This window comes from Equus quagga, chromosome 12 (assembly GCF_021613505.1).
Source record: "Equus quagga isolate Etosha38 chromosome 12, UCLA_HA_Equagga_1.0, whole genome shotgun sequence".
NCBI lineage: Eukaryota > Metazoa > Chordata > Mammalia > Perissodactyla > Equidae > Equus > Equus quagga.
The window spans coordinates 87465989-87488897 of NC_060278.1; the positions used below are offsets into that span (position 1 = coordinate 87465989).

The following is a 22909-nucleotide window of genomic DNA, read 5'->3' on the forward strand; positions in this document are numbered from 1 at the left end:
ATCCTGAAAGAGAAGGAAGACATTACAGGGAAAACTGGTGAAATCCACATCAAGTCTGGAGTTTATTTAATAGTAATGTGTCAGGGTCAGTTTCTTGGTTTTGACAAATGGTACCAAGGTAATATAAGATGTTAACAATGCAGGAAACTGGGTGTGGGGCATATGGGAACTCTGTACTATCTAAAATTATTCCAAAATTTAAAAGTTTTTAAAAAAGCAATGCACTCTTATTATATGCAACAACATGGATGAACCTCCAAAAGGTTTTGCTGAGTGAAAGGCGGCTTTGGGAAATGTACATGTAAGATTTGTGTTTTTCATTGCATGTAAATTTCACATAAGAAAAATATAAATAAGTATTGAGTTCTGGTTAATGATATATGTGCTGAAATATTTAGCAGGAAATGTACTGATGTCTGCACTTCACTTTGAAATACATTAAAAAAATAAGATGGATTGAGGGATGGGTACTTTGTGATCACACAAGTACAGTAAAATGTTAACGGTAGAGTCTAGGTGGTTCAATGTTAAATCTTTCAACTTTGCTGTCTGTGTGAAAATTTTCATAATAAAGTGTCAGGAGAGGGTGGCGTGGAGGGAAAGAGCCCTGTGTGCTGGCTTGGTCTGTTTGGAACCGAAGGTCACTAGTCCTCAGTGGTTGAACTGGTCCTGTCCCCAGGGAAACGGCATCTTGTGGATACCGGGCTGGCCCAGAGGCGTGGCTCTTTCAGAGGAAAGCCCCTAGCTGGTTCCAGGCTGGCTGAGACAAACTTTTCTGACGCTGAGGCTTTCCATTTGGGCTGAGGAGAGGGGATTTCCCAGAGGTCCTGGGATTTAACCAACACAGCAGCTGCAGACCCAGGGTCCTGTGCCCAGTCTGGGCAAGGGAAGTTGGACAAGGGGCAGTGGAAATAGCATAGGTGAGGTAGTGGCTGTGTGACCCTGTGTAAGTCACTTCCCCCTCCCTAAGCCACATTTTCCTTACCCATAAAATGAGTGGTAAACTCTAGTTTATTACTCACAATGGTGGCTCCCTTAGTCCCTGCTCTGTCCCTCTCTGCTTTCAGAGACCTGAAGAGCAGTGTGTTCTTTAAAGTTGCTCTCACTAACTGTGGCTGAGCCCCTCAGCCTCTCTCCTGTCATCGACCACCAAGTCCTGCCAATTCCCCTCCTCAGACGTCCCACTCAGCTCCCTTTTCTCCCTCCCACTGCCATCTCTTGCTGGGAGGCCTCACTCATCCCTCCTGGCCCCCAGCAGTCAGTTATGTGACCTCTGAGGTGAAGTCATTTCCCGTTGGCCTACCAAATGGAGTGACATCTGCTCCAGCTCTGTGGCTCCAGACCCAGCACAGGGCTGGCGCTCTGAGTAGTTCGCCAGTCCCCACCCCCTTGGCACTGCCCCAGTGAGGGTTCAGTTGGACCACATTCCTCTCATTGGCAGCCAGAAGGCTCCAAGACTCCCCTTTTGGCCACAATGAAGATATAATGGAGCAGCTGATAAAAGGGTGGCCAGGGACAGAGAGGCATAGTTCAGAAGTGGAATGAAACAGTCAGAATACGCTCCATTACAGGGTGGGATAGAAGAGACAGAGAAAACAACATCTGAGTATCTGCCCTGGGCCAGGCCCTTTAATGAAAAGCATATCATTGAGTCTTCACGACACCCTGGGGTAGGGTTTATAAGCCTCACTTAGAGATGAGCCAATGCAGAGGTTAAGAGTCTTGCCCAGGGTCACAAGAGAATAAGCGGAGCGTTGGGCTGCAGTGCCCATCCTGCCTGTCTGAGGCCCAAACCCCAGTCCTTCCTGTCACCCTACAACTCCTCTCAGTTAAAGATGCTGGGAGGTGGGGGTGCAAGGGGCTGCGTGCACACGTGCCGAGTTCTGCCACAGATCCATGCTAACGCTTTGTATACACTAACACTCCTGTCAAGCCTGTGCTCCCCAGTTCACAGCTCTATCCCTTAGCCAAGATGAGAGAGAGTTTTGTGGGAAAAGGCAAAACAAGCATCTCAGATATCTGAGCCAGTGAAGGCCGTGAATTCAGTGCGTCTAGAAGCTGCGGGGCTCAGGACAGCAGACACAGCCAACACTGAGCTCTGGGCTGCAGATTTCTGGAGAAACAGATGCCGTCACCCCAGGCATGTCCTAGGTCCCCAGGTCTCTTGCTTGTGTTGGAGATGCTGACACTTGACAGCCAGCTCGCACTTGGGGGAACTCATGTGTAGTCACCATTGGCAAAGTACAGCGTCCTCTGCCCATGCTGCCTGGGGATCTAGGAAACTGGGAGCAAGAGGGACTGACAGCCGACTTGGGGAGCTGGACAGGGCTTTGGCGTGCCAAACTCACAGGCTGAATGGACACAGCACGGAGGAGACGGCTGAAGAACAGAGCTCCAGCCTCCAGCTCTAAAGAGGCAAAACAACAGGCAAATCTCTGGACCTGCATCTCGGGGTCTGGACGGTCACAAGGCAAGATCAAAGCCAGCTATGACGGCAATTATCTATGTGGCTCTTTTCAATTCATGGACGTTTTCCTCACCCAACTCCATACCGAGTCCTTAGGATCACCCTTCTAAGGCTGAGGAAACCGAGGCTACCACCCCCTCTTGCCAGGTTTCAACAGCCTCCTCCCTGGCGCTCGAGATCCCAGCGCACAGCCCTCACCTCTTCCCTTCCTGGCAGAGGGAGGTTTCCAGAGCATGAATCTGATCACAGTTGTCCTCAGCTTAAAACCAAAAGCTCAGCCTGCTCCTCAGCATAACGAGGCCCATGCAGGCCATGTGGCTCTGACCATCACTGTCCTGAAATGGCCTCATTTCCTATCAGGTAGCATGTGCCAGTTCTACAGAATGACCTTCCACACTCGCTCACTCGCTTTCTCTCACCCCCAGGTCTCACTGAGAACCTGGTTAGATCCTACGTCCCTCTGGCTCCACTTACAGGCTGCCTCCCCCAGAGGCTTCTGCATTTACCCCATTCACAGCACCACCATGCTGCCTGGCCCTACCTGTTTCCTTCTCTCTTCCACAGAATGTGGGCTCCTTGGAAGCAGGGCTGTGTCTCATTGAGCCCTAGCAGAGTGCCTGGCACATAGCAGGCATCTAATTAATATTTGCAAATAAATAAATTAGGCTCAAGGAGTTATGTGACTTGCTTAAGGCCAGTGAGCCAGGACACATGGGGCTGGGAGTCGCTGTGGAGTTCGGGTCTCCAAAGCCCAGGCCTTCCTGCTGGCCTTGTCCCCCTGTATTTAACCCGGCTTTTCTTGTCACTCTGGCTGTGGGGGGAGGAGAGGGGTGGAGAAGGGCCTATGAGAGACAAGCTTGGGATGCTGAGCACTGAGCTCAAGGTTTGAGGATAGGAGAGACAAAGGAGTGAACTAAGAAGACCTTGACAAAATGCCACCGGTTGAGGAAAAGCAAAGGAAATATGTAAACCCAGTTGGACAAGGACAAGGGGTCCAACCTGGGTCACAGGCACCTCACTTCAGGAAAAACAAATCTTTCCACACACAGACCCACGACTTTGAAGCCAGGGCCACAGACAACCCACGGAAATAAACCTGAAATGGGCCCCTATCTGTCCAGAAATGGGGGCTATAAACCTCTCCAGCACTGATGATCTGCCCAACATGTCCCCAAATATTTCCTCACTAGTCCTATTCCCCAGAATGACACATCCGGCCAGTTGAGAGGCAATTTCAGGAGAGAAGACCGTGGTTTCATTAGTGCTGGAATGAAAAAGCAAGTCCTGAGCAGGACCCAACATGCCAGAGAGTTGGTGCCCAGAGCCCAGGGCTCCAGGCCTCCCTGGAGACAGAAAGCAGAATGGCCAAAGCAGGGCCAGCCCAGGATCTACGGTCTGCAGCATAAGGAGGGGAGTCAGGGCTGGCCTCCCACAGTGAAGAGGTAGCAGCTTGTGGAGTATTCCAGGCCCTGCTGGGGAGGGCAGACGGAGGGTCTCCAGGGAGTCCATTTTGGACACAGATACAGAGGAGGAATGGGGCTCTCAGCACCAGCCACGGGGGTAGGAGGAGAAGGGGGCTCTGGCTCTGATCACATGGGAACCCAGCAGGACCTGCCACAGGCCCAGCTCTGACCAAAACAGACACTGGAACTGGGAGGTTAGGGTATACAAGGTTATGTGAAATCACTGCTCATAAAATGTGGTTTCTGATCCCAGCTCATTTCATTTATTCATCAATAGACAGTCGCTGAATATTCTTCTTGGTGCGGGGGACGGTCGTGAACAAAACAGACCTGGGGCTGCCCTAAGGGAACCCACAGTCTACTGCGAGGACGTGATAAACAAGGGCACGAACAAACAGACCACTGTACAGCTGTGTGACTTGCAAGCCTCAGCTTCCTCATTCTATCATGAGATGACAATAATAATGCCTCCATCAAAGGGCTGCCATGGGGATTAAGTGAATTCTTTATCATAATAAAAAAAATAGGCAAACATCTTAAAGGGCTGTCAGTAGCCCTTTCCATCAAGTGCGGTGAGCCCACACAGGTGGGACGCAATAAAGAGCTCGCTCTCTCACGTATGGACAAGGAAAGGTCACCAAGGTGTTTCATTAAAAGAAAAAAAGTCAGACTTTCATTGTGATGCCAACAATAAAACATACACACAAATAAAACTCTTTCTCCATGAGCATATGAGTAAATGTAAACGCGCAGGGAAAGGTCCAGAAGGCTGCACAAGCACATGATCCAGAAGATTAAAGGGATCATATGGGCCTGGCCCTTAGGAAGCTCTCTTTAAAAATGAGCCACTATTAATTATAATTTTAGGGAAATATTGCTGTATGTTCCCTGTTTTTAAGTTGAATGGGGGTGAGTAGGACATCTTACTATACTCTTTAAAAAAGCTAAATTTAAACCCAATCCTTTTTAATTATATGCAATCCTTGATGACCATTTTTCTTCTGCTGGTCACTGACTTGCAGAGGAAAAAAGGTTTAAAAAAAAAAGAGGAGTGGGATTGTTCTCTTCCCCTCGGTTTCCGGGACTGAATGTTTCCCTGGGAATTTGCTCTGGGTATTTGAACAGCGTGTTGCTCGTGCTTTTTCCCATGTCAACATCTGAATAATGGCAACAGGACCCACACATGACGTCCAACCCTCTCAACCCTCTGAGAGGTGGGGTTTTCATCCCCGTTTTCAAGAAAACTGCAACCCAGAGAAGTTCAATCACCTGCTGAAGGTCACACGGTGAGGAAGTGGAGGGGCCCTCAATAACCAATCTCAATCCTGCCTTCTCTCTCTCACACGTGTGTGTGACACTCCCCCCCCCCATGCACCTATGGATGGTTTACTGTTGTCATTTCCTGGTTACTGACTCTGAGGCACAATTATAATTAGCAAATGATCCATGCCACATGTTGAAAAATTCTTAATAGCCCCGGGGAAAGGATGAGGCCTAAGTCACTGGCTTACTTGCTGGTATAACTAATAATCTACCAATAATTTGTTCTATAATAAGTTATGTCACTGCCCAACTCAAACAGAGCAGGACTTAAAATCTACAGGTCAAGATGTTCTCTACATTCAGCTGATTTAGCAAGGATGGGCCCGGCTCTGGATACCTGCTGAAAAGCCATACTCATCTGGTGTCCAGGACAGCTCTGAGCTGTCTTGCCCAGGGACGGATGAATGAGGACCAAGTGGCTATAAAGCACCATCCCAGCTAGAAGAGCTGGCTGTGGGACTGAGAACACTTCCCAAATGCCACACATCTCAATGGGAGTGCGGACTATAGGTCAAAAAGAAGCAGGGGCTGGCTTGGGCTGTGGAGGACATGCGGGGTTTCACTGGCCACAGAGACCAGGTTCTAACAAAAGTTGGAGAAGGGTTGGGGACAGAACTGTCACTCACTGACCTTAGCCAGTAGGGGTGACTTGGCCCCCATCCTGCCTACCTTCAAAACCATCTCCCTTCCCCTCTTACTCTCCAAGTCTGAAAGGCCCAGCTCCTACTCCTCATTCCCTAGGGCTTTTCCTGACCACTCACAAAAGGCAAGGTGACCTCATTCCCTCTAGATTCCTCCAGCGGTTACTCTCTGCACATCTGGCCGTTAGTCACATGACGTTCTCCCTGGCCATCTTTGGTCCATTCATTCATTCAACAAATATTTGCTAAACAACTGCTCTGTGCCAAGCACAGATCTGGTAGTTAGGGACCCTACAGCAGGTAGGACAGGCAGATCTCTACCTTCATGAAGCACACAGGCTAGTGGGAGAAGTAAAGAGAGAAGTAAGTAAACAATCTAAAGTTACGAACTGGGTAAGTGCTATGAAGGAAACAAATAGAGGGCTAAGAAAGGGACAGTGAGGCAGGGGAATCTCATGGAAGACTTCTTTGAGGAGGTGACATTTAACTTCCTGAAATTCTAAATGTCTCATATTTGCACTCTGGCTCCCAACAGGTGTGAGGGCAGGGGCAGTATAACCCTCATGAGGGGGGGCACTCTTCTGCTTCAGTCAATGCTCCAGCATAGTGATATGACTTGAGTGACTGCCTGGTGAGTAAATGCCCCCATCTGACACACCCCTTTAGTGATCTGGCAGTGACAGTCACAAAGCCCAAAGCCAGCAGTCCCAGGAAGCATTTGACCTGACAGAGTTGTCTCTGGCTCAGAGCCACAGAGTCCAGACCCGAGGAGGCCAATGACACAGGCGTGCTGGATGCCTGAACAAGCTGCCAGCTTATGGGCACTTGGACCACTGCTTGGAGGCCTGGAGGTTGGTATGACCTGTCGGAAGGGCAACTTGGCAATATCTGCCAAAATGTACAAGCAGAAAATCCCACCACCTGAAATGTATCCTAAGAAAATACTGGCATGTGTATACAAGAGCATATGGAGGGACACACAAGGCTCTTCCATTTATAACAGCAAAACAACCAGAAGCAACCTTAACGTCCATCAATAGGGGCTTGGCTAGTCAAATAAATTACAACACATCCTACGATGGGACATCAGAGCTATTAAACAAATGGTCTCAAGATGAGATCACTAAGTGAAAAACAGCAGAGTAGGATGTCTTCTTCTTCTTTTTTTTTTTTGGTGAGGAAGATTGGCCCTGAGCTAACATCTGTTGCCAATCTTCCTCTTTTTGCTTGAGGAAGATTGTCATTGAGCTAGCATCAGTGCTAATCTTCCTCTATTTTTGTATGTGGGACACTGCCACAGCATGGCTTGATGAGTGGTATGTAGGTCCATACTCAGGATCTGAACCTGCAAACCCTGGGCCGCCAAGCAGAGTGTGTGAACTTAACCACTATGCCATCAGGCTGGCACTCGTTTTTTATAAGGACTATTTTTGTTGTTGTTGTTGTTGAGGGAAGATTCGCCCTGAGCTAAGATCCATGCTGATTTTCCTCTATTTTTTAGTATATGGGCCGCCAGCACAGCATGGCCACTAACAGAATGGTGTAGATCCACACTGAACCCTGGCTGCTGAAGTGGAATATGCCAAAGTTAACCACTAGGCCACGAGGGCTGGCCCTGTCATTTCTTTATATAAATAAAAAAGCTATTTATGAGTGCATATGTATTTAGAGCTGTCTGTAAATGCACAGAGGAAGTCTGCAAAGACACACACCAAACTGATCCCAACGACCACATCTGTACTAGGTGGGAAGGGATGGGGGCCTAAGTGGAGCTTTGATTTTCATTCCTTATGCTTCTATTTTGTTTGACTTCTTTTTCCTAGCAATAATGAATTCATGTGTTACTTGTATGACTAAAAATACATTTTAAAAAGAGATTCAGAAAAAAAGTAAAAGACAATGCCAACAGTTAGGCTACTTTTTCTCTATAGCTCAGCCACTAACACACTCCGTCTTCTCGGTCTTTGGTTCCCACTCCCAGCCCCATTCTCCTTTTCCAAACAATTCAGTTTCTCCTGCCTTAGATGGCACCTGACCATTTGCAAACATCTCCCATGCTGTTTACAGAGATCATAAAGCCAGCCATATAAAAAACCTGCTATCTGGCCAGTTCCATGAATGCTTCATAATCACTGCAATTGTACTCCTGACCCACACTTGACACTCATGGCCTGACAACAGGCTGTGGACTATTTCACTGGGGCTCGCCAACCTCCTCAGAGGCCAAGGGCAAGCCCAATGCCTTCACATGCCAGTCACCACTTTCAAGGGAAAAGGGGATTTCAGCAATAGAGAACAATCTTTTGGACTCCTTCAAGATACTAAGTTTAATCCTGCAGGTTTCTGTTTGCATGGAACACAGGTAGGAGGTGCTGAGCATCCACCATCAATAACCCCTGTGTGGTCAGGGAATAGACCCTCTAGCTTGGTCCCACCCAGGTTACAGGGCCCTGCATCTCTCTTCCTGCTATTCACAAACCAAGATAAATAGCTGGACTGGACATTAATTGTCCAGAAATGTCCATGCAGGAAATACCAGACCCATCATTCACTGAAAAAGCCCTATCTCGCTTCTTCTTTCCCAGCAGCTAACCCTGGAGGCAAGACTCTCCCTGGGGATTATGGCTGGCATCACTACTCTTTCCAGCTAGCCTTGCTTCCCATACAGTCCATTACGCACAGGAAATGCCAGGCTGTGCCAACAGCAATTGAAATGGTAAACAGGACAAGTGATTCTCATAAGACCTCGACAATGAGGACAGAGCTGCCCTGAGAGAACGTAGCAGAGGGGACGAGGGAACTTCAGAGAAGCCTGCTAGACCATCTGCAACAGAATCTCTGGGAGAGGAATCAGGGAATCTACTTTTTTTTTTTTTAAACCAAGTCATGTAATTTTAACAGTCACAACATTAACTACAGGATTTAAAACATATTAACAGGGAATCTGGATTTTTAACACCCTCCCCCTAGTGATTCTGATGCTGAGAACCAGTGCTCTATGGTACCAAGGGAGAGGCTCTCCCGGGGTCAGAGGAAGGTTGGAGCTCCTTGCAGGTAGTTCTCATTCTGTGACCCCCTCCCCACATGCCAGCCTTCTCTCCACTACTCCCAGCTGTCTAATTTGCACTCCAGACTTACCCAAAGGCTAGACCAAACTATTTCTCATCTCCCTGCCTTTGCTCCTGCAGTGCAGTTGGCAGTGTCTCCTCCCCTTGCTGCCCTCCCCGCCGCCACAGGGTGCACTCACTCTAGGTGCCACACAGCCCAGACACTGTTCCAGAAAGAGGGTGGCCTCAGAAACTGAGCCTTCCCTGAATTTGGTTCTTGGTTCCTCCAATGACCTTGGGCAAGAGACAACCTCTGTGAGCCTCGGTTCCCATTTGTAAAACATGGCTAACACTGTCTCACAAGCTTGCTGTGAGAATTCAGTGAGGTGATGGCTCAGTACGGTGCCCAATAAACTGTTAGCCAAATTCAGTTTTCCCCGCTGCTCTTACTTCTCTACCTGACTGAGAGCTACTTGAGTGGAGGAATTGTCCCTTTAGTCATGTTCGAACTCCTATTTTGCAGAACCCAGGGCCTAAGTCGAAAGTCTGAGGCTACGCAAAGAATCCCTGTCTCCATGCTGTCCTTGACTCTTACCTGCCCAACGTTGAAGGTCAGTGTGATGGCATAAAAGAAATTGGAGTTGGCACTTCCTGCATAAATCCAGAGGTGCCACAGGACAGGGAAGAGCAGGGAGCAGACGATAATGACGCAGGCAAGGACAAAGATGTTTCGCAGAACTGCAAAAGCAGATGGTCATAGTTAGCCCAATGCTGATTCTCTTTGAGACCCTTTCTTGCTGTGATGGCCCCACATGACGGAGAGGCCCAGGGAGAGCCTGGTGTAGCTCAAAGGCAGAGCCCCTACCCCCATACTCAGATGCACCAGGGTGCCAAGGGGCAAACCTGAGACCCTTGGCAATGGCTCCCCATGCCCAAAGCTAGTGGGAGGTCCTAGATTTGGACTCTGTATCTCCCACTGTGGCCTTGGCTGGCCAAAGATGGCAATGCTGTGAATGCCTCTGGGCACTGCAATGGGGGCATTTTAGCAAGACACTGCCCTCTACCCTCTAACCTCGGAGTGTCCAAGAGTAACTCCTCCCCTTTCCCCAAGCAGGGTGCTGTTTGGCCACCTCAGATCATGGATGGGAATGGCAGCATGAACTCACGCACATTAGGGCCCCCCAGTGAGTCTCTGCAGTGCCACAGCCCCAGGTCTGAGGAACAAGTTTTCCATTCTCCTTAATTCATGTCTGAGGTCCCCTGCCTTGCTCTTCAAATGTCCCTCACTCTTCCTTAGATGATTTAAAAATCTTTTTGACACCCTCCTTCTCTAATATCACTCCCCACTCACACAGGGAATATGGAATCCCACCGGGGAGAAAGCTCTCCCTGAGGCCCCAGGGAGGACCTGCTACACAGGGTGGCCCACGGGCAGGCAGCCGGAGTGCAGCTGAGGGGAAGGCAGCACATGGTGGGGCACAGACGTGGCCTCAGAGAGACCCTGGTTAAAATCTCTACTGTGCCAGCAAGGTTCTCTGAGTCTCAGCTTCCCCATCTCTAAAATAGGGCTACAATGCCTATTTCATAGGAGTGTTACATGAATTAAACAAGATGTATGAAAAACCTCACACAGATGTATTACAGATGTGTGTTTTCAACTGCTGCTGTAACAAGTTACCACAAACTTAGTGGCTTAAACAATATAATTTATTATCTTACAGTTCTGGAGGTCAGAAGTCCAAAATGGGTCTCACATGCTAAAATCAAGGTACTTGCAGGGCTGCATCCCTGGGGAGGCCCTGCGGGAGAATCCGTTTGCTCACCTTTGCAGCATGTAGAGGCTGCCTGCATTCTTGACTCATGACCCCCTTCCATCTTCAACCAGCAATGTCAATTAGGTCCTTCTCACTCTGACCTCCTCTTTCACCTCCCTCTTCCACTTTCTTTTTTAAAGTAGACTCTAGTTTTTCGAGCAGTTTTAGGTTCACAGAAAAATTCAGCGGAAGGTACCGAGACTTCCCATAACCACCTGTCCCCACCTCTTCCACTTCTAAGGGCCTCTGCGATTACACTGGGCCCACTGGATAACCCAGGATAATCTCCCCACCTGAAGGTCATTTTGCCATGTAAGGTGATACTTCACAGGTTCTGGGCATTATGATGTGACCATCTTTGGGATGGCGAGGAGAGGCATTATTCCGCCTACCACATGGTGCTATTTTTTCCCCCTTTTAATTCAACAGCTTCTATCTGACAATAGGATTATCTGCTATTTTCATTTCTTTCTTTACACTTTATTGTATTTTTTTTTAAGATTTAAAAAATTTTTCCTTTTTCTTCCCAAATCCCCCAGGTACATAGTTGTATATTTTTAGTTGTGGGTCCCTCTAGTTGTGGCATGTGGGATGCCCCCTCAGCATGGCTTGATGAGCGGTGCCATGTCCACGCCCAGGATCCAAACGGGTGAAACCCCGGGCCGCTGAAGCAGAGCGTGAAAACCACCATTTGGCCACGGGGCCAGCCCCTAAACTTTATTGTATTTTTAAATAAGCTAATAAATACTATTTAAAATACATTAATTAAAAGAATACCTTTTTAAGAAAAATTTAGCACTGGGTCTGGGTCCCAGCAGACACTTTATGAATAGAAGTTCCCTTCCTCCCTCTGATCCTGACCTTCAGGAAATCCCTTCTCCTAAATCAGAGTTTTGAGAGATTTAAGCGATGGGGAAACTCCCGGACCTTAAGGCCACTTGTCTCATTTGTACGACGACTTGGTTGAAATGCTATACAGGGGGCTCATGCATTGGAATGAGGACTGCATCACACACACTATTCTCAATTCTGGTTGTAAAATAAAATCACTTGGGGAGCCCCACCCAGACTAAGGAAATCAGAGTCTCTAGAGGTGGTGCCCAGGTGGCTACATGAGTTTCTAAAAGCTTCCCCAGTGATTCCTTTAGGCAGCCAAGGGTACAACCCACTGGGTTACAGCTGTAGATCCTCGCCAAATAAGACCAGACCAGTCTGCAACAGAGATTCCACTGGTCTTCAGAGTTCTTGTTAAAGCTGAATGTTTTCAACTTAAGATTCGTTCTTTTTTTTTTAAAGATTGGCACCTGAGCTAACAACTGTTGCCAATCTTCTTCTTTTTTTTAATTCTTCTCCCCAGAGCCCCCCCCAGTACACAGTTGTAGATTCTAGTTGTGAGTGCCTCTGGTTGTGCTGTGTGGCATGCTGCCTCAGCGCCACACAATGAGCAGTCTGCACCTGGGATTTGAACCGGTGAAACCGTGGGCCACCGAAGCAGAGTACACGAACTTAACCACTCAACCACAGGGCCAGCCCCTAAGATTCATTCTCTATTGAGAAATGATAGGTGTCTTTTTGTTGCTGGTTGTTGTTAAAAAGTCCTTTCTTTTACAAAATGGGGACAAATGGCTGGTAGTTGATTGTTTCAATGTCTTCAGCAAAACAAAAAGTTTGGCAATTCTGCCACTAGAATTTTTTGAAATGCTAGTGGTCTAGGAAAGCCCACAATTTGGAAACACTGGGCTGGAGGGCTTGCAAGGTCCTCTTTTCCAATCTGAAATTTCCACGATTCTAGGTTTTCAAAGATGAGATTAAAACTCTGACTCAAGCCAGCCTGAGACAGATCTGGGAAGCCTTGTCCTTGCAAAAGGGATTTTGCACTGAGAATTATTATTATTAAATAATGTTACAACCTCAAGAAAAGAGAACAAATCTATTTCCCATTCCTCCACTCTAACATCACTATTTACATTTCTCAGTGGTTCTTTCTGATCCCCTGGAAATTATTTGCTGAAAAGAATATACACTATTCCTAAAATAAAACTCTTGCGCCTGACAGCCTAGGTTGGTCTTTGTTCCGTGCCTCTAGCCACTTTGGATTTCAGACCAGGTGATAAGAAGGTGAGCAAGTGCACAGAGACTGAGAGAGGCTCACAGCAGCTCCAGGGTGCAATCACGAAGAACGCAAAGATACATTCCCATGTGCCTGAGGAAAGTCCCCAATGTCCAGTTGGCTTCTGGCCGGTGGTGACCTTTGCAGGACTTGAGAGCTGCTACTCACTCTTGCTGGCCGACCGGCCAGAGGATTAAAGCTATACGCCAGAACAGATGGAGCTAGGGAGCTGGGGCACAGGACAGCTTGTTCCAGGCACCAGGAGGTGTCAGAGATGTCAGAGATGACCAGGGCCTAATGAGACGAAAGGGTTCACCCTTCACCAGACTTGCTAGGCCAAATGGAATCAGATTCCCCACTATGTTCACTGGGTGGCTTACCCAATCTCTGGCTCCACTAACGACAAACTGAAACTTCAGGCAAGTCACCTTACCTCTCTGAGCCTCAGGCATTCAGAAATAAAATTCCAGTTGCAGAATTCAGTCTCATCGAGAGGGGCAGGGACACAGAGGGGATTTAGGGACTTCAAAGGTTGTGACGATGTTCCCTTTCTTAAACTAGGTGCTAGGTACATGGCAATTTATTGTATTATTATTCTTTAAAATGTATATATATTTTTATCAATTTTTTAATCTTTATACAACAGTTAATAAAAGCAAAATAAAACACACAAAATCCAGCCCTTTAGTAACTGGCTCTTTCAGCTGGACCACTTCAGGTTGGCACCGGTTCTGCCAGCAGGCTGTTCCCTAACACCGCAATTGTGTGTCTGTATGACTCATCCTGGCCCCAAACACCACAGAGTCACGGCGTCTGGGGCCCTTACTCAGGGAAGGGCCCACGTGCCTCTTCCCATCCCCACTGAACAGGATAGGAAAACAAAAAGGTGAATGTGCGAGCAGGCATGTTATCACCAGTAACTAATGTTTAAACTGAATTCTTAACCCCATGAAAAGTCTGAATATATTCAACCCAGACTTACATACTTGTAAAGAGTCTCTAGTCGTAGGTCTACAGGACTAGGCTGAAGACGCTCCTGGCTGAATTAATGACTCACAGTTGTCATGTCCCAAACAAACACTCTGAGCATGAGTATTCCCTGCCACAGGAGCGGGGCAGCACGGGGTGGCAGCCGACGCTCTGTGCAGGACCTCGAGACGAGCTGAGTTTGCCCAGTCAGCCGCAACAGCACCTCTAAAGTCATCCAGGCCTCTGAAAGCCCAACCATACTTCTTGTGCCTCATCACCCCAGAGGGCATAAAATAGCTTAATAGCTTAAGTCTTGAAAAATATGTTTATTCTAATGACTCTGAACAACTCTGGCTACCAAGCCTGAAGCTTTCATCGTGACACCATGCAGGAGACCCCCTGCACAATTCTGACTGACAATAACTGCAGCGCTACTTACATTTATTCTCTCTCACACTTAAAACACCCATGAAAGATATTCTCCCCATTTGAAAGATTAAAAAATAGGAGGCTCAGAAAGGTTAAATGATTTGCCTAAAAACCTGTGGCTAATAATGGGAAAGCCAGGGTTCAGACTCAGGTCAGTCTGGCTCCAGACTGTGTCCAGCAATATGGGATGAAGGATATTAGCCAAGGGAGAGAGATGCCCTACGTGGGATAGACAGCTAAGAAAAAACAACTCTACCTTGCAGGAAAGATGGTCAATGTTCCCAAGACCCACCCTGCCACAAACTGGGGTATGTTCACGTTTGGTGGCCTCGTGACTTGTCACTGTCACTCTGCCAAGGGGCCCCAAGCTGACTCTGAGCCTGCTGGACTGGGTGATTCTTGTCTGTGCAATGAGGATGTCACTTCCTCCTCCCAGTCAGGCTGGATTCATCACTGCCCTGCCAGGCCATCACCTGTAAGATTGGCCTGCCCACTCAGGTGTTTACCTTCACTCAGAGGCCCACTCCTACAGGTAGGTTTCTTTCTGGCAGCTGGTCAGTTTCACTTCCTGGTTGACACCCAGACAGCCCAAAACAACAACAAAGACTCATTCCTATGAAGCCTGCCCTCCCTGAGTTCTTTCCTGACACCTTGCTGTGCACTCACTATAGGCAAGGAAAGTTCAACAGCTCCCTTCCCATTTTAGTGACAGAATCAAGTGGTGTTGGGCCACTGACATTGCCTCTTTATTAGGGAGGTTTAAAAAAACCCATCCACAAACATCTGCCGAGTTGTTCTGTGTGTCAGGTTTGATCCTGGTTGTTGGGGACACAAAGGCAAGTGAGTCATGAGCCTACCCTAAGGGAGCTCACAAACACTGCAAAGAACCCACAGATAAGGCGAAGAGCCCAACCGAGGGAAACACTGGGGGCCTGGGAAGCACAGCTCGATCACCACCAGGCCGTCTTCTGAGGAGGGGATGGTTAGAGTGTGAAGGGTCTTCAGACAGGTCTGCAGGAGGTATAGTGTTGCCCCCCTGTCTTCTATGGACCTTTGGGTGCAGCACTGGGAACTGGGTTAAAGTCCAGGTCCAGCAGTGCACTGTCCAATACAGTAGCCTCTAGCCATGTGTGGCTTCCTAAATTTAAATTAATTTAAATCAAAAATTCAGCTTCTCAGTCACACTAATGGCTACTCTATTGGACTGTGCAGATATAGGACATTTCCATCATTACAGAGTCTTATCGGACAGCACTGGTAGAGGCTCACAGATCTGGATTCCAATACCAGCCCTTCCACTGACCAGTCATGTGACCTTGAACACATGGCTCTACCTTTCTCTACCTCAGTTTTCTCATCTGTAAAATGGCATACTTTCCTCAAAGGCTGGTGTGAAGATACAATGAGCTAATGCATGTAGTGTTCTTATCACCACAGTGACCAGGTACGCAGTTAGTGCTCAATAAACGGTAGTTATTTTCATTATCATCACTAGCCCATAGCACCTAGGAGGCAGATATAGTACCTCCTGTCACTGCCTCTCTCCTGGTGCTGCTAGCACCACAGGTGTCCAGCAAATGCCTACAAATTCCTTTTTCCCTAGCTGTTTCATCCAGGGGCCTGGCTGACATAAATCTGCCACCAGGGGGTTAGAGGCAAGAGTACTTACATCTGTAGAGATGGTTCCACACAGGGAAGAAGGCCATGTAGAGGGCCACATCCCCCACCGTCGGGTAGGACTTGAAGATAGAGATGATAGCAATCTGGATGAACATGAAGAAGATAGGGTGCTCCCTGTTGTAGGGCAGACAGACAGACAGACAGAGAAAGATCAGTCAGGGACCAGGCCCACCCCAGAGACTCCTGACCCCATCCCTCAAACCCAAAAATACTCTCCAGGGGACTTCAGGCTCTGCTGCCCATGTGACATGGGGCCAGGCCAAGTAGCAAAGCAGAAAACTATGGGGACCCAGCGATGCCCAGAGGTGGTAAGGAGGGCCCAGCAAACACAAGAGAAACAGCCCACAGAGACATTTCCCATCAACCCCCTCCTCTAGCTCCAGGCCTGCCCCCAGGAGCCACCGAGGAAGAAAACAAATGAAGTCAGCTTCTTTACAACTAGGCTTAAATGACTGCTTGTCAGAGTAATGAGGCAGCCTCCCTTGCCAGAGGCCCCTCTGACAACTGGACCCAGGACTGGAAGTGCCTCCTTGCTGATGTTTTTTTCTCTGACAATAGGGTCAGTGGGGTCTATGATGAGCTCCTTTCCAGAAAAACTGAGAGCTGCATGCAGCTTTTCAGCTCTTAAGGGCTGGAATTGGAATTCTTGTTACCTTAAACTAGTAACAATGGCTACCATTTCCTGACCCTCACTCTGTGCTAGGTTCTGTGTTAGTCTCTCTTCTTGCATCATCGCATGAGATCCTCACTACACCCCAACTACCCCGCGAGGTAGGCAGTACTGTCATCTGCACTTTGCAGATGAGGCAACGAGGTTCAGAGAAGTGAGTTAGTAAGCAATGGAGTTGTTTGTCTCCAGAACTCCTAAGCACCGCCAATACTGTTCTGAGTGCCTAGCAGGATCACAGCTCTGATCAGGGAGGCGGGACAGAGCTCAGTCTCCAGCGCTCCTCCGAGAGCGGACCAAGTGCTAAAGGGAAGCCAACAGGAAGAGGCCAGATCTACACCTTCCTCAGCTATACCTAAACAACATGCACGTGACCTACTTCTGCACAGTACCTGGATGCCCAACTCATGAAGGTTTTCTTCATAGGTTAACGGCATTGTCTTGCAGGTCAAAGGTCAGGGTGACTCAATGGGTGTAAATCTGAGATGTGAGAAAAATATGTACACACCCAAACACTCTAGCACTACTACACTGCAAACGCCTCAGAAATGCAGCATGGCAAAGGCACGCAGTCCTGTAGCCTCTAAGAAGGGTCCAGTTAACTAACTGAGCATCTTCCTAAAGACAATCTAAGTCATTTGCTTTGGGCTTTTCAGGTAGCTGGTAACAGCTGCAACACTTCTATGAAAAGGTCAGTGAAAACGAAGTGCCAAAAAACATGGAGCCCAGAACCTCCTGCAACACTGCCTGGGGAGAGGTGGCCCAAAGGGCCGTGTTCCCACAAAGCTGGCACTGGAAGCAAAGAGTGCAGGCACTGGAGAGTTAGAGGAACTTCATATCCAGGCACAGGAGGGAAGCAGAGGGGGAGGTCAGGTATCTTCATATCCTCTGTCCCCACAACTCTGAGGCCCTTGCCTGGGGAGGGAGGGGGTGTCACATGATGGTGGTGCTATTGTCTACACAGGAGCTATCTGTGGCCTTTCACATGCAGACACTGGAAACTGCTGGAAAGCTAGCTATACAGAGTGAGGAAAGGTAGTCTGGGCTCCCTGCTTCTCTCAGCCCAGTGGCTAGGCCTGACCAGAACGAGGGCTGGGAATGTGGACCACAGACAGCCGGAGAGCTCAGCTGGGCAAGGCTGCCAAGGTTCTGGAGCCTGCCAGGCCAAGGAAAGATGATTTTCTGTCAGACGCCAGGCCAAGGCTGTGTCATCGGAAGAAAGCATCAGCTCCGAGCTTTTACAGAATGGGAACGAGGTGCACTGGTTCACTGGCCACAGAGAAAGGCAGACAGGTTAGCGCAGAGAACTCGAGCTATTGAAATCTAAATCAAACTCTCTTCCAGCTTCCCTGGACCATCCAGGCATATCTGTACCTGTCAGGGCCTGTTTTCCCTTCTCAGAAGCAAGGATAATAGAACCATTTCCAGGGGCTACTACAAGTTATCTCTATCAGAAGCGTGGCATAGCGCAGAGGGCTAAGCATAGATTCTGGGGCCAGACAAACCTGGGTCTGAATCTCCACCTCCATTGCTTACTAGCTGTTTGACTTTGGGGAAATCATTCCACCTCTCTGAACATCAATTTCTTCAACTATAAAATGAGAGTGATGATAGTAAAATAATGCCTACTGGAAGGGTTAGGTATGAATACATTTCAGGAAGCTTACAAAGTTGTCTGGGATGGAGCCAGGCTCAACACATGTTAGCTCTCTTATACTGCAGAAGAGAGCTCTACAGACAGCCCTTTTGAGGGAAATTGATCAGAAGATTAAACAGAGGGGCAGGTAGACAGCCTTCCAACTAACACATCCTGAGTCCCCTTGGGCAAACTGTCACTGGGCTGCTGACGGCGGACACCCAACAAGATCCACTTTTTCCAAAGACAGGCCCCAACTCCAACCGCTGCTCTTACCCAAAATAGTTTGAGTGGGCTCAGCAGCAGTGTGGGCACAAGTACCCCAAAGTGAGGCCAGGGGAAATATCAGCGTGCTCCAAAGCACCCTCCCTACAGCCTGCACTCATGTGTGACTCCGTTGCTGGCTATGGCCACTGGCACCTGAGGCAAGTGAGGGGCAGGGTTCCCTGGGCCAAGATGGCATAAACCTGACAGCAGATGCCCCCAGTTTGAAGGGCACCTGTAAAGCTACAAACGGCTCTGTGGACAAGGAAGCAGCAGGTCCAACCACTTACTTTAGCTTTATGGCTAAGGGGATGGTGTAGAAGAAGACGTTGATCTGAAACACACACACAAAGAAGAGGCTGAAGTGCTCAAACATCTCCGCAAAGAAGTACCAGAAAAGACCAATGTTTGGAGTGAGATCTGGAACAGAAAGTCTGGAATAAAGAAAACAAAAGGAGAGAAAAAAAGAGAGGGAAGTTATAAATCATCTGCTTTGATCTGATTTTCGCCTGAAGACTGTGGTCACTACTGGGCAGCCAAGGATGATTTTCCCCCCAGAGAGGCATGTGAGGGATGTGAGGGGCTCTCCAGTACCCTGGATATAGGTAATTAGCAAAAACAAGGGGAAGAGACACAGAGAATGACAACCCATAATAAACATTAGCCGAGCCAAACTCTGACATGCCTCAAAGATCTGAAATGAGGCAGAGATTCATGCTAGAAATCAAAAGACCAGACCCTCTTTTACTGCCTAAGACATATACATTTAAAATTAGGAAATAGTACTGTAACAGGAAGAATGGGTTTAAATAAACAATATCTATTTGGGACTTTCCAAAGACTTGCCTCGAGGAACAAGCTCAAAGATTCTGCTCCTCCCCATTCTTGCTCCACATCCCCACAGCAAGAGCCAGAAGACTGAGCACCTGACACTGCAGTGAGACTTCTGGGGGCTTGAGGAACAAGCAGTAGGTTCTGGCTAGGATCTCAGACCTCATTTGAGAAAAAAGAGTTTAACTGGAAAACTTTTTGTCTAGCTGTATCAAATAAAGTTTGGCTACAATTCTGACATCTAAAAATTTACATTATTTTTTATTTAAAAAATATGGAGTTTAAACTGATGTCAATTCACAATTTAAAAAGGGAACAAACGGAGAAGGGAGAAACAGGCAATGGCTCATGGTCAGATTTCAGTGACCAATGCCTCCACCCAGGGCGAGTCTTTGCCTCCTGGTGTAACTACATTCCCTTTTCTGTGAAATGAAGTGAAGAACACAACCTGTGGCCCAGCAGAAAACTAGGAAAAGCTTTTTACCAGACATTACGAACTCCTACCCAAGGCAGAGCATGAAGAGCTGAAAGTTACTTGGTCATTGTTATGCTCAGCCAAAATTTAACAGAAATTGGGGGTCCAGAATCAAAAAGGGGATCTGCCACTCCAGCTTCCTTCCCCACCCTGACAGGTCTGTCTATCACCCCACTGGGCTGTGAGTTCCCTGAGGCTTGCACAGTGACCATCCCCCTCAGCGTACCACACAGAGAGCATCTAGAAATGTCTGCAGAATTCACACTGCAAACCCATTTCAATTTTCTCTAAAAGTTTGACACATGACAGGTGGCTTTATGTTAAAACTGTCAGAGACCCTCTTGCAGTAGAGGAATATATCCATTCCTGTTTGGGACTGAACCAAAACCTCTCAGGCAGCGGCTGGTAGGCACTTTGGATGTTCCTAGAGAGTGCTCTTTAATCTCACTAGTGCAAAGGTAGTCTCTAGACCAGTGGTTCTCAAAGTGTGTTCCCTGGACCAGCAGCATCAGCATCACCAGAAAACTTTTAGAAATGCAAATTCTTGGTCCGTACCCCACACTTTCTTAATCAAAAATTCAAGAGGTGGGGCCCAGCAATCTGGGTGTTAACAAGCCGTGCATGTGATTCTGATGCACACTAAAATTTGAGGACCACTGTGTCTAGATGCTTCCCTGTGGTCGCTGGCCCTGATTCCAGCTGGAGCTGTGAAAACAAAATTAGTTTCCAAAGTTTTCTAATGAGGTCATTACTTACATGAAGCCATATACTGCAGGGATGAAATCCCAGGAGCTAAGAAGGAAGAAGGAGAGGCAAACAATTACCACTAGGCTTCCCATGTACATCATGGCATACTCCCAAAAGAAGATCCAGAAGGCTTTGCTCTTCACTTTCACAGGTATGTACTGCCGCTAGGAGAGAAGGCAAAATGGTACATTTAGGGACGTCAAGATAGAGAGCAGTCATCAACTTAAACTTCAAGATCCCTCCTGCAAAACATAGGACGCAGAAAAGTTGAAAATCAAAGGACTGAAAAGATATGCTAGATAAACACTAACCAAAAGAAAACTAGTTTGGTTACACTGTTATCAGATAAAATAGAATTTAATGTAAAAAGTCTTGCAGAGATAAAGATGCTCCATAATGATAAAGAGTTCAATTCATCCAGAAGACATAACAGTTCTAAACTTGTATGTATCTAATAACACAGTCTCAAAATACATAAAACGAATATGAACAGAGCTACCAAGGAAAAAACAGACAAATCCATCATCTCTAGTAACTGACGGATCAAACAGGGAAAAATCAGCAACCAAGTAGGAAATACGAATAGCACACTTGATAAGTTTGATCTCATAAAATCTTATAAAACATAATATATAAAACAGTGCACCTAATAACTGGAGAATTCACATTCATTTTAAGTATTTTGCGGGCATTTATAAAAACTTACCACACATCTAAATCAGGTCATAAAGCAACATCAACAAACTTCAAGGAGTCTATATCATACAAACCCCATTCTCTGACCATAAGGCAATTTATCAAAATCACTAATAAAAAGATAACCTAAAAATACATTAAGAAAACTTTAAACCTTTTTCCAAATATGTCAGAAGCCTAATAAAAAATGATAATAGAAAATTTTGATGTTAGAAATTAATGGTTACAAAATACCTCATATCACTATTTGTGTAATGTAGATAAAAGAGTACTCTGAGGGAAAAATACAGCCTTATAAACTTATATTTGAAAAGAAGACTGAAAATAAATAAGCTAAACATCTGTTTTAAGATATTAGAACAACAGAATAAACCCCAAAAGAAGGAAGGAAATAATAAAAGAGGAGAATTTGTTGAAATGGAAAACAAAGTCACCATAACAGGAAGCAAAAAAGCCAAAAGCTGGCTCTTAGAAATGACTACAGAGATTGCTGAGTCTCTGAGAAGACTGGTCAAGAAAAAAGAGAAGGGGCCAGTCCCGTGGTGCAGTGGTTAAGGTCAGTGTGCTCTACTTTGGTGGTCCGGTGTTCGTGGGTTCGGGTCCGGGGCGCAGACCTACACCACTTGTCAGCCATACTGTGGCAACCACCCACATGCAAAATAGAGGAAGACTGGCACAGATGTTAGCTCATGGCTAACCTTCCTCAAAGCCAAAAACAAGAGGAAGATTGGCAACAGACGTTAGCTCAGGGTGACTCTTCCTCAGCAAAATAAGTAAGTAAGTAAATAAATAAATAAATAAATAGAAAGAGAATAAATAATATTAAGAATATAAAAGGGGACATAACTAAGGAAGCATCAGGGTTAAGAAATACAATAAAAAACTTATGCCAATGTGTTTAAAAAACTGAGGTGAAATGGAAACATTCTATGAAAAATATAATTTAAATGATTCAATTAAAATGCCAGTGTCATAAAAAAAAAACAGTAAAAGGTGGAGATCAAAGGAGATGACAATGAAATATAATACATGATCCTTGACTGGATCCTGAACCCCACCTCTCCCCCAAAATGCTATAAAGGTCATGTATATATTGGGGAATTTGCATTTGGAGTGTATACATTAGATAATATTAATCTATGAAAGTTAAACTTCTTGGGTGTGCATTAATAGTATTGTGGTTATGTGGAAAATGCTCTATTTCTTAAGAGTTACCTACTGACTATTTATGGTTGATATGTCTTATTGTCTGTAACTTCCTTGCAAATGAGTCAGGAAAAAAAAGAAAAAAATCTATATATCTACATAGATATTGGGCCAGCCCTAGTGGCCTAGTGGTTAAGTTCGGCATGCTCTGCTTTGGCAGCCTGGGTGCAGACCTACACCACTCTGTTAGTGGCCATGCTGTGCTGGTGGCCCACATACTAAAAAGTAGAAGAACACTGGCATGGATTTTGGCTCAGGGCGAATCTTCCTTAGCAAAAAAAAAGGTATCATTATATTAGTTTCTAACTTGTCTGAAAGTATGAAATAAAAAGTTAGGGGGAAAAACTAATTCAAGAAGAAATAGAAAATTTGAATGGTCCTGTAATCATTTAAGAAATCAAATTAGTAATGAAAACTTTTCCCATAAAGAAAAGAGCAGGCCCT

General features: G+C 46.6%; 1 protein-coding gene across 1 annotated transcript in view; it reads right to left on the minus strand.

Moving 5' to 3' along the window:
• The window catches only part of PIGU (phosphatidylinositol glycan anchor biosynthesis class U), an 89255-nt gene that overhangs the window by 3199 nt on the left and 63147 nt on the right, over positions 1-22909 (minus strand). Inside the window, exons 8-11 of the mRNA XM_046679681.1 lie at positions 20573-20727; positions 18801-18944; positions 15933-16057; positions 9537-9679 (exon numbers count right to left, since the gene is read on the minus strand). Of these exons, the coding sequence (XP_046535637.1) occupies positions 9537-9679; positions 15933-16057; positions 18801-18944; positions 20573-20727 (567 nt within the window). The remainder of the gene's footprint in view (positions 1-9536; positions 9680-15932; positions 16058-18800; positions 18945-20572; positions 20728-22909) is intronic.